We start from the raw sequence: 12,421 nt of genomic DNA on the forward strand, positions 1-12,421 counted from the left end.
ATTTTGGGAAAGCAAATCTTAGCAGGACTTATACACTTATTGGTAAGGTCCTGGGGAGTGTTGCTGAACAAAGGGACCTTGGAGTGCAGGTTCATAGCTCCTTGAAAGTGGAGTCGCAGGTAGATAGTGAAGAAGGCATTTGGTATGCTTTCCTTTATTGGTCAGAGTATTGAGTACAGGAGTTGGGGGGTCATGTTGCTGCTGTACAGGACATTGGTTAGGCCACTGTTGGAATATTGCGTGCAATTCTGGTCTCCTTCCTATCGGAAAGATATTGTGAAACTTGAAAAGGTTCAGAAAAGATTTACAGAAATGTTGACAGGATTGGAAGATCTGGGCCACAAGGAGAGGCTGAACAGGCTGGGGCTGTTTTCCCTGGAGCGTCAGAGGCTGAGGGATGACCTTATAGAGATTTACAAAATTATGAGGATAGGATAAATAGACAAAGTCTTTTCCCTAGGGTTGGGGAGTCCAGAACTAGAGGGCATAGGTTTAGGGTGAGAGGGGAAAGATATAAAAGAGACCTAAGGGGCAACTTTTTCACGCAGAGGGTGGTACGTGTATGGAATGAGCTGCCAGAGGAAGTGGTGGAGGCTGGTACAATTGCAACATTTAAGAGGCATCTGGATGGGTATATGAATAGGAAGGGTTTGGAGGGATATGGGCCGGATGCTGGCAGGTGGGACTAGATTAGGTTGGGATATCTGGTCGGCATGGGCGGGTTGGACCGAAGGGTCTGTTTCCATGCTGTACATCTTTATGAATCTAGGAGACCACATTTTAAAATAATAATTAAATAAACTAAAAAGCACTCCCAAAGTTCAGATTGTAACAGGAAATCCATCCTGTTGAACAGGGCAAAGTAGTACCAAGTCAATAAATGCCAATCTATATCCTTTGGCATGGCTTTTCTCAAAACATCCTGATGTTGTTTCTGCGTGGTATCCTTACTAATTACATCCCATAGTTTAATTAGGTAGGAAGCTGGACAGGATAAAATAATGACGTCCTGAACAATTCACCAATACATATAGTTTTACTCACTTAAACGTTTCTGAATCACTTATCCATGCCAAATCAAATATTAACTCAAAGCGATCGGATTCAGAAATTACAGTGCTGCCCACTGAGTCACATCTAACACAAATAATATTAATGGAGTAAACAATTGAGATATTAAGAATGCAATATTTTAGAACCATCTAAGAGTAAGGTATGCATTGCCTTTCAACTATGGTTCACTTCATACTCCATTTGACACTGAAATACAATTTCCAAGGTTCAAGTCTCACCTCAGAGCAGGAGCATGAAATTCAGGGCTGACACTTTAATACAGAACTGAGGGAATGCCGCACTGTCGGAGGGTCAGTACTGAGAGAGTGCTGCACTGTGGGAGGGTCAGTGCTGAGGGAGTGCTGCACTGTTGAAGGATGAGTGCTGAGAAAGTGCTGCACTGTCAGAGGGTCAGTGCTGAGGGAGTGCTGCACTGTCAGAGGGTCAGTGCTGAGGGAGTGCCACACTGTTGGAGGGTCAGTGCTGAGGGAGTGCTGCACTGTCGGAGGGTCAGTGCTGAGGGAGTGCCGCACTGTCAGAGGGTCTATGCTGAGGGAGTGCTGCACTGTTGGAGGGTCAGTGCTGAGAAAGTGCTGCACTGTCAGAGGGTCAGTGCTGAGAGAGTGCCGTACTGTCAAAGGGTCAGTGCTGAGGGAGAATTGCAATGTTGAAGGGTCAGTGCTGAGGGAGTGCTACATTGTCAGTACTCCAAGAATGCTGCACTGTCAGAGGGTCAGTGCTGAGTGAGCGCTGCACTGTCGGAGGGTCAGTGCTGAGTGAGCGCTGCACTGTCAGAGGGTCAGAGCTGAGGGAGTGCCGCACTGTCGGACGGTCACTGCTGAGGAAGCCCTGCACTGTTGGAGGGTCAGCGCTGAGGGAGTGCTGCACTGTCAGAGGGTCAGTGCTGAGGGAGTGCTGCACTGTCGGAGGGTCAGAGCTGAGGGAGCCCAGCACTGTCGGAGGGTCAGTGCTGAGGAAGCCCTGCACTGTTGGAGGGTCAGTGCTGAGGGAGTGCCACACTGTTGGAGGGTCAGTGCTGAGGGAGTGCTGCACTGTCGGAGGGTCAGTGCTGAGGGAGTGCCACACTGTCAGAGGGTCAGTACTGCAAGAGTGCTGCACTGTCAGAGGGTCAGAGCTGAGGGAGTGCCGCACTGTCGGAGGGTCAGTGCTGAGGGAATGCCGCACTGTCGGAGGGTCAGTGCTGAGGGAGTGCCGCACTGTCGGAGGGTCAGTGCTGAGGGAATGCCGCACTGTCGGAGGGTCAGTGCTGAGGGAGTGCCGCACTGCCGGAGGGTCAGTGCTGAGGGAATGCCACACTGTCGGAGGGTCAGTGCTGAGGGAGTGCCGCACTGTCGGAGGGTCAGTGCTGAGGGAGTGCCGCACTGTCAGACGGTCAGTACTGCAAGAATGCTGCACTGTCAGAGGGTCAGTGCTGAGGGAGCACTGCAATGTTGAAGGGTCAGTGCTGAGGGAGTGCTGCACTGTCAGAGGGTCAGTACTGAGAGAGTGCTGCACTGTGGGAGGGTCAGTGCTGAGGGAGTGGGCACTGTCGGAGGGTCAGTGCTGAGGGAGTGCTGCACTGTGGGAGGGTCAGTGCTGAGGGAGTGGGCACTGTCGGAGGGTCAGTGCTGAGGGGGCGCTGCACTGTCAGAGGGTCAGTGCTGAGGGAGTGCTCCACTGTTGGAGGGTCAGTGCTGAGGGAGTGCTGCACTGTTGAAGGATGAGTGCTGAGAAAGTGCTGCACTGTCAGAGGGTCAGTGCTGAGGGAGTGCCACACTGTTGGAGGGTCAGTGCTGAGGGAGTGCTGCACTGTCGGAGGGTCAGTGCTGAGGGAGTGCCGCACTGTCAGAGGGTCTATGCTGAGGGAGTGCTGCACTGTTGGAGGGTCAGTGCTGAGGGAGTGCTGCACTGTTGAAGGATGAGTGCTGAGAAAGTGCTGCACTGTCAGAGGGTCAGTGCTGAGAGAGTGCCGTACTGTCAAAGGGTCAGTGCTGAGGGAGAATTGCAATGTTGAAGGGTCAGTGCTGAGGGAGTGCTACATTGTCAGTACTCCAAGAATGCTGCACTGTCAGAGGGTCAGTGCTGAGTGAGCGCTGCACTGTCGGAGGGTCAGTGCTGAGTGAGCGCTGCACTGTCAGAGGGTCAGAGCTGAGGGAGTGCCGCACTGTCGGACGGTCACTGCTGAGGAAGCCCTGCACTGTTGGAGGGTCAGCGCTGAGGGAGTGCTGCACTGTCAGAGGGTCAGTGCTGAGGGAGTGCTGCACTGTCGGAGGGTCAGAGCTGAGGGAGCCCAGCACTGTCGGAGGGTCAGTGCTGAGGAAGCCCTGCACTGTTGGAGGGTCAGTGCTGAGGGAGTGCCACACTGTTGGAGGGTCAGTGCTGAGGGAGTGCTGCACTGTCGGAGGGTCAGTGCTGAGGGAGTGCCACACTGTCAGAGGGTCAGTACTGCAAGAGTGCTGCACTGTCAGAGGGTCAGAGCTGAGGGAGTGCCGCATTGTCGGAGGGTCAGTGCTGAGGGAATGCCGCACTGTCGGAGGGTCAGTGCTGAGGGAGTGCCGCACTGTCGGAGGGTCAGTGCTGAGGGAATGCCGCACTGTCGGAGGGTCAGTGCTGAGGGAGTGCCGCACTGCCGGAGAGTCAGTGCTGAGGGAATGCCACACTGTCGGAGGGTCAGTGCTGAGGGAGTGCCGCACTGTCAGACGGTCAGTACTGCAAGAATGCTGCACTGTCAGAGGGTCAGTGCTGAGGGAGCACTGCAATGTTGAAGGGTCAGTGCTGAGGGAGTGCTGCACTGTCAGAGGGTCAGTACTGAGAGAGTGCTGCACTGTGGGAGGGTCAGTGCTGAGGGAGTGGGCACTGTCGGAGGGTCAGTGCTGAGGGAGTGCTGCACTGTGGGAGGGTCAGTGCTGAGGGAGTGCTGCACTGTTGGAGGGTCAGTGCTGAGGGAGTGCTGCACTGTTGAAGGATGAGTGCTGAGAAAGTGCTGCACTGTCAGAGGGTCAGTACTGAGAGAGTGCTGCACTGTGGGAGGGTCAGTGCTGAGGGAGTGGGCACTGTCGGAGGGTCAGTGCTGAGGGGGCGCTGCACTGTCAGAGGGTCAGTGCTGAGGGAGTGCTGCACTGTTGGAGGGTCAGTGCTGAGGGAGTGCTGCACTGTTGAAGGATGAGTGCTGAGAAAGTGCTGCACTGTCAGAGGGTCAGTGCTGAGGGAGTGCCACACTGTTGGAGGGTCAGTGCTGAGGGAGTGCTGCACTGTCGGAGGGTCAGTGCTGAGGGAGTGCCGCACTGTCAGAGGGTCTATGCTGAGGGAGTGCTGCACTGTTGGAGGGTCAGTGCTGAGGGAGTGCTGCACTGTTGAAGGATGAGTGCTGAGAAAGTGCTGCACTGTCAGAGGGTCAGTGCTGAGAGAGTGCCGTACTGTCAAAGGGTCAGTGCTGAGGGAGAATTGCAATGTTGAAGGGTCAGTGCTGAGGGAGTGCTACATTGTCAGTACTCCAAGAATGCTGCACTGTCAGAGGGTCAGTGCTGAGTGAGCGCTGCACTGTCGGAGGGTCAGTGCTGAGTGAGCGCTGCACTGTCAGAGGGTCAGAGCTGAGGGAGTGCCGCACTGTCGGACGGTCACTGCTGAGGAAGCCCTGCACTGTTGGAGGGTCAGCGCTGAGGGAGTGCTGCACTGTCAGAGGGTCAGTGCTGAGGGAGTGCTGCACTGTCAGAGGGTCAGTGCTGAGGGAGTGCTGCACTGTCGGAGGGTCAGAGCTGAGGGAGCCCTGCACTGTTGGAGGGTCAGTGCTGAGGGAGTGCCGCACTGTCAGAGGGTCAGTGCTGAGGGAGCACTGCAATGTTGAAGGGTCAGTGCTGAGAGAGTGCTACACTGTCAGAGGGTCAGTACTACAAGAGTGCTGCACTGTCGGAGGGTCAGTGCTGAGGGAGTGCTACACTGTCAGAGGGTCAGTACTGCAAGAGTGCTGCACTGTCAGAGGGTCAGAGCTGAGGGAGTGCCGCACTGCTGGAGGGTCAGTGCTGAGGGAATGCCGCACTGTCGGAGGGTCAGTGCTGAGGGAATGCCACACTGTCGGAGGGTCAGTGCTGAGGGAGTGCCGCACTGTCAGACGGTCAGTACTGCAAGAATGCTGCACTGTCAGAGGGTCAGTGCTGAGGGAGCACTGCAATGTTGAAGGGTCAGTGCTGAGGGAGTGCTACACTGTCAGAGGGTCAGTACTGCAAGAGTGCTGCACTGTCAGAGGGTCAGAGCTGAGGGAGTGCCGCACTGCCGGAGGGTCAGTGCTGAGGGAATGCCGCACTGTCGGAGGGTCAGTGCTGAGGGAATGCCACACTGTCGGAGGGTCAGTGCTGAGGGAGTGCTGCACTGTCAGAGAGTCAGTGCTGAGGGAGTGCTGCACTGTCGGAGGGTCAGTGCTGAGGGAATGCCACACTGTCGGAGGGTAAGTGCTGAGGGAGTGCCGCACTGTCAGAGAGTCAGTGCTGAGGGAGTGCCGCACTGTCAGGGGGTCAGTGCTGAGGGAGTGCCGCACTGTCAGAGGGTCAGTGCTGAGGGAGTGTCGCACTGTCAGAGGGTCAGTGCTGAGGGAATGCCGCACTGTCGGAGGGTCAGTGCTGAGGGAATGCCACACTGTCGGAGGGTCAGTGCTGAGGGAGTGCCGCACTGTCAGAGGGTCAGTGCTGAGGGAGCACTGCAATGTTGAAGGGTCAGTGCTGAGGGAGTGCTACACTGTCAGAGGGTCAGTACTGCAAGAGTGCTGCACTGTCAGAGGGTCAGTGCTGAGGAAGCCCTGCACTGTCAGAGGGTCAGTGCTGAGGAAGCCCTGCACTGTCGGAGGGTCAGTGCTGAGGGAGCGCTGCAATGTCGGAGGGTCAGACTTGATGGAGTGCCACAGTGTTAGGGGTGCTATTGTTTTGATCAGAGAAACTCTAAGGTGCTTATTAATAAAAAGAGTAGAGGAGTTCCCCTTGATGTTTTGAACAATATTTACAATTCAATTCACATTACAGTATATCTGGTCAATATCATATGCTGTTTCTGAGAGTTTGCTCAGTACAAATTAATTGCAATATTTTGTACAACTGTCACTATATCTTAAAAAGTCATTAAGTGGTGAGGTAATTACTGAACTTTTCTTTGATGATTATGAGTTCTGAGTGAAAGTCCTGAAACTTCCTGCATTACAGGAATGAAAGAATTCTTTACCACAATGGCATTGATTTGAGAAGTCTGCTATTGCTGTCATCTTGAGGGCAACTAAGGATGGTCAATAGTTTATCCTGAGAATTCATTTTAAAAAGGAAAGCGTATATAGTGTAGCTATAAGTTGATTCCTTTTGAATCCATATGACGTATGCTGCTGTCCCTCTCTTTGGGGACATAATACACGTAAGTCGACAAAAACATTGCAATTGCTCATAAGATTGGGAGCTTTGAATGCAAATGGAGTGCATTTGTGGAAACCACAAAGGTTATCAGCATGTCCTGGTGAATGTCCTGCTTACGTGGATTAGGTTACCAGACCAGATGACACCCCTCTGAGGTTAAGGAAATGGGACTTACTCAAACCCCTTGCCAATAAACATCAGGAATTCTGTATCCAAAAACCTTGGGCCTGACCATTCCTCAGATAAAACATTTGCAATTTTCAGATTCTTACCCCTGTAGGTCCGTTTGAGTCTTACCAAAGTATTTGTTCCAAAGGGCCCAAACTCATTGGGTCTCCAGGTTCTTTCAGGGGTTCTTTCAGAAGGACCTTCAGTTCTTAGCTCTTTTTGGTTTTCAGACATGTGGGTAAAGGATACTGACTTGTATTCTTGATAATTTGCTAAATTTAAGGATTGTTCACAAAGGCTGGAATAATTTTCACATAATGTCAATCTTAAGAACGAGGGATATGGCAGAACGAGGTAACTGAGTGGATTGCTAGGATCATTTCAGAGGGCAGTTAACAATTAACCACATTGCTGTGCATCAGAGGCATTTGTAAGCCAGACTGGGCATGAATGGCAGATTTCCCTCTCTCACGACATTAGTAAACTTAGTTAGCTTTTACAACAATCAATGATATTTTCCATGGTTACCATTTTTAGCTTCCAGATTTAATTGACTAAATTTATATTTCCTCTGCTGGGGTGGGATTTGAATTTCTAACCACACAGAAGCAGTAATATTGCCGTTTCCTCTGAGGTGGATGCTCCATTTGACAATGGAGATAGAGAGTGTTAAAACAGGGCATTCACAACGCGGCTGCCAGAAAAGAAGACAGTTTCTTACAAAATCCATATTTTTTTTCCCCTGAAGGTGTCACCAGGTCAGAGGATGTTATATCCTTTGACTTTCAGGCAGAATAAGCAATGTGCACATACTGCCCCAGTTCCAACAAAATAGATGACAGCCACTCACTGACTTGATACTGAGCTGTACATCTGGAGGAGGATGACAGGTCCAGAAATATTAACTGCTTTCTCTCCACAGATGCTGCCAGACATGCTGAGTTTCACCAGTAATTTCTAGTTTTCAGAGTCAACCTGCTGAGTTTAAAATTTAGAGTCGCAGGTAGATAATAGTAAAGGTAGCGTTTGGTATGCGTTCCTTTATTGGTCAGAGTATTGAGTACAGGGGTTGAGAGGTCATGTTGCGGCTCTTTGGTTAGGCCTCTTTTGAAATATTGCGTGCAATTCTGGTCTCCTTTCATTCAGAAGGATGTTGTAAAACTTGAACGGGTTCAGAGACGATTTATAAGGATGTTGGAGGATTTGACTTACGGGGAAAGAACTCCTCAGATATGAATAGGCTGGGGCTGTTTTCCCCAGAGTGTTGGAGTCTGAGGGGTGACCTTAAAGAGGTTTATAAAATTATGAGGCGCATGGATAGGATAGGGGGGAGTTCAGAACTGGAGGGCATAGGTTTAGAGTGAGAGGGGAAAGATATAAAAGAGACCTAAGGGGCAACCTTTTCATACAGCAGCAGTACGTGTATGGAATGAGCTGCAACATTTAAAAGGCATTTGGATGGGTATATGAATAGGAAGGGTTTGGAGGGATATGGGCTGTGTGCTGCAAGGTGGGACGAGAGTGGGTTGGGATATCTGGTCGGCATGGACAATTTGGACCAAAGAGTCTGTTTCCATGCTGTACATCTCTATGACTAATATCTGGTAGTTAACTGTCAATCAGCATTAACAGATACATTATCCACAACAATGCCTCCATCATCAAAGTCCACTTGAACCAATCAGCACCCTTCTCTCATGTAGTAATTTTGATTTTCCATTTGAGTTGGTAATTCTTGTGAAATGTTGAGTGCAAGGTGAAAAGCTACCAAATATATGCCATTTTCCAGCACTGGTAACTTTTAGAGGTTAACCAACTGAGAAAAAAAAATGCCTACAAATTTCATAAAATTCTGAGGATGGCTCTCAACCTGAAATCTTGGCTTTTTTCTCTCTCTCTCTGCAGATTATTTGCAGCAATTTCAGGTTATACTGTTGAATAGAAGAACTTCAAAGTCTATTAACTCGAATATTCATTTTGAATGGACATTACTCAAAGAATCAAAGATTTTTAAAAATTCATTCAAGGGGTCATGAACGTCAAGGTCAGCACTCATTACCCCATCCCCAACTTGGAAAAGGTGGCGATGAGCTGGCTGTTCCTTTTCGTCTTTTGTATATGTATGTATTGGCATCTGTTTGCCAAAGACAGATCAGCACGACTTTATTTCTTATTGAGTGCAGGAACTGTGACATCAAAATCACATACAGGATTGTCTAATTGAATTCAGAATGATGTTATGATGAGTTTACATTGCTTATACACTAATGGGGCAGGAAGGAAAAAGCTGCTGATACAACAATCTCCCTTGTTGATATTTTACAAATAGTCATACAATTCCCCCATTGTTCAAGACTAAAATTAATTAAGATTCAACTACATCAGTGAACAGAGCCTGGCCCTACAATGTAAAGTTATTGCAAAACTTGGGCAAAATACTTCCTCACTGTGTAACAAAATCATTGTTGGTCTATTAACAAATATTGTAAGTAGAGTTAACATCAGAATTTATTTATTAAATTGAGCTCAGTAACACAAGATGTTTTCTCCTGTAATTAGAAGATCTGGTATGATTTTATACAACTCTGAGACAACCTCAAGTAACACTTCAAAGAGGGGTTATTTTGATATCATCTTCACTGTTAGCTTAAAACATTTTTCACTATTTGCAAACAACTGAAACGCAAGCCACATACCCGGCCTTTATAAAGAAACTGATTCCCACTGACTTGTGAAAAAGGAGTAATTTTTAACTGAGATAGATGATACTGTCATAAAGGACATAGAGATTATTGTCATTTAAAGAGGTGCAAGACAGATTGGACCGAGAATATCCCACAATGGAATTCCTTATATCGACGTGAACACCATTAAGATAGGGGACTCGGTGGTGCATTTTTGATCTGTTCATGGCTTGTGGGTGGCACCAGCTAGGTCACCTTTTAATGACCACCCCAAATACCTCAAACTCCTCAGATATGCTTTTTTGAAATAACAGGTATATTATTTTATCGAATTTAAATTTCACTATTGCCATGGTAGGATTCAAACCCATGCTCATAAAACATTAGCCTGGAGCTATTACTGCTATGGCACTGCAGAAAAGGAGGAACCAACAGGGGAAGCCTGTTCAAGTGTACCTTCTCACGTCACAGATCAGAGACCAGGGATGGGACTGTGATGAAGAGAAGTCAAAGTGACAGAATAAAATGCACCTCGACCCAAAATCACAGACAATAATAAAGATGACCTAAAAAGCACTCCTCACGTGTGCATTCAAAACAACTGCCGGTTATGAAATATTTCAACATATGGTTCATAAAATGCAACAAATTGCCATTTGTTCTAATTTAGTGAGAGTCCCAGTCTTAGGTATTCGTGAATTTCAGCTAAGGACATATGTCTCTGTTCTATCAAATTTTACTGCCAATGATGAGTATTATAGTCCTGCAATTTCCAGGGCATTTGTATCCATCAGGAACTGAACGTCTCAGACACAGGAAGAGGAGGTAATCAGCAGCCTTTTAAATCCAAATAGTACTTCCACACGCAGACTCCTATCTCACTTGTGTTTTGTTAGGATATCTCTGCAGCAACTTTGTGGCTTGTTGGGGAGTCAAAGTATTGGTTTGTCCCACACTCTCCAAACTTTCCCTTGCTTTCCGCTCAGCCTGCAAGACAGAAATTCCTATTAAAATATCAACTTTTAAGGGGGGGGGGGGGGGAAATGGAGGTGTACTTTATTTGTAAACATTACAAAAGTTCATTGCATAACAGTTAAACATTAAATGGCCATTACTAAAGTGCAAATCAGATAGCTCTTTTCAACACCTATGTTACACTCGACCTAAAGTGAGGTTATACCCATCATATTCACAGTCCCAAGGGGTTTTGCAGTTTCCATTGCCTGTTCCCATTGCAGGCGGGGCCTTAGAGAATGGCCTTTCACCAGCACACCTCTATGGTTGTTACAGGGAATAAAACAGCCTTTACTGCATCCATTAGCATTCAGTCCTGAACCACTCTGCAATGGCAGATGACGTACAACTCTTTGCACTCAGGAAAATCAAGGAGTGTATTTTGCCGAGTTGCTGGTCCTGCAGCTGCAGTCGATGTTTATCTCGGTGTCCATCTCTGGGAACTGCCCATCACGCACAAAACTTTACTGCTCAGTGCAAACCCTAACAAAAGGTCACTGTATCCCTATTCCAGACCTGTTTGCAAAGGAACATTCGAGGAAGTTTCTCGTCACACCAGACTGTCATGCAGAGGCAGCAGGTAGGATCTTACTGAATGAGGGAGCATGCTCAAGGGGCCAAATGGCCTAATTCTGCGCTGAATACCTGTGCACATAATCGAGTCACCAAGACTCGACAAAGTACAACAGTATAGTGCAGAAACTGGCATATGCCTACACAATGACATCCCAGACTCTTAAATTACTTAAAAGGTTCTTTTCAAACTGAAAAATATGGTAAAAAGAACTAGGATACAGATCTCAGTGGAATAGCATATTTACATAACTCGTGGATTTGACGGAATAAAACAGACTGTCCTTTGTTGGTTATTAAATACCTTCATTGTTTGTGAAGCTGGCTTTGCTGCAGGAGTTCCTCTCAGTTTCCCTAACTTGCTCGGATACCCATATCTACCTAAGACTTGGAACATATTCCCAAATCTTAGGCAGCCATGCTTTTCAAAATTCCACACAAGGACACGAGAGAATGTTTGGATGTGATCGGCGTGCCTCCCTTCTCCCACTGCTCCTCCTATGGCTCTTTTTTCCCCAAGCAATGTAAAAACCACAAACCCCCAACAAAAAGGAAATTTTGATCAGTTAGATCTTCATTACTTCTGCCAAATGCATTCTTGTGAAATCGATAATTATGGCCAATTATTTTCACAACAAATTAGTCTAGGAACGCCAGCATTATCTACAATTGCAGTACAGCTTCTCCATTATTGTTACCTCTGCCTTGGCTGTGCAAGCATAGAATGCCTGGATCTCTTTGGCACAGGCTCTCTCACTGAACTCATTTTGTTTCCAGCAAGCCATCATCACGGACATCTCTGTGATACACATTGCCTCTGTGAATCATTGAAACAATTGGTAAGACTAATAGCTATAAAAGATTTAATATAGAAATAGAAGAGACTCTTCCTTTTAGCTGGTGAAATGTGGGTCATAGGCTGCCAGGCATAAGCTAGTCTCAACTTGAGAACTGAAACTAAAAACATAATAAATCAGAAGGTAGCATCAAGTTCGAATTTCGAAAGTTTGATTACAGACGTAATGGAACACCGCCAGAGATAAGAAGGAAAAGAACTTGGATTTAGAGAGATTTCAGGAATTCCCAAAACACAGAAACATAGAATATCAAACTATGTCATTGAGCTATTCAATATGATTGTGGCTAATCACTGAATTCAGTACTCTCATCCTGCCCTCTTCCAATATCCCCAAACACTTTCACAACAAGAGCGAGATCGACCTCCTCTTGAAAACACATGAATTCACTTTCTGTGGGAGTGAATGCCACTGGCGTAGCACTTTCTGGGTGAAAATATTTCTCATCTTAATCCTAAAAGGTGTACCCCTTACCTTTAAACTATGACCCTTAGTTCTGATCTCCTCCGTCAGCAGGAACATCCTTCCTGTATCTAACCTGTCTTGTCCTTTGCAGCCAAGCCATGTGGAAAACAGTGCACAGAAAGATCTCTTTAATGGCCATAAAATTAATTGCCAGACCGCATACTTTTATTTTTGCTTTGAAACTGATGTCGGTTGAAGGAAAATTTCACATGGCGCACAC

At 47.6% G+C, this 12,421-nt stretch overlaps 1 protein-coding gene across 1 annotated transcript in view; it reads right to left on the reverse strand.

The window, feature by feature from the left end:
* Nucleotides 1-9,098: 9,098 nt before the first annotated feature.
* The window catches only part of chchd1 (coiled-coil-helix-coiled-coil-helix domain containing 1), a 3,576-nt gene continuing 253 nt past the window's right edge, over nucleotides 9,099-12,421 (reverse strand). The window contains exons 2-4 of the mRNA XM_072582905.1: nucleotides 11,824-11,836; nucleotides 11,578-11,696; nucleotides 9,099-10,279 (exon numbers count right to left, since the gene is read on the reverse strand). Of these exons, the coding sequence (XP_072439006.1) occupies nucleotides 10,166-10,279; nucleotides 11,578-11,696; nucleotides 11,824-11,836 (246 nt within the window). The 3' untranslated portion in view covers nucleotides 9,099-10,165. The remainder of the gene's footprint in view (nucleotides 10,280-11,577; nucleotides 11,697-11,823; nucleotides 11,837-12,421) is intronic.

This window comes from Chiloscyllium punctatum, chromosome 13 (genome assembly GCF_047496795.1).
Source record: "Chiloscyllium punctatum isolate Juve2018m chromosome 13, sChiPun1.3, whole genome shotgun sequence".
In the NCBI taxonomy this organism is placed as follows: Eukaryota; Metazoa; Chordata; class Chondrichthyes; order Orectolobiformes; family Hemiscylliidae; genus Chiloscyllium; species Chiloscyllium punctatum.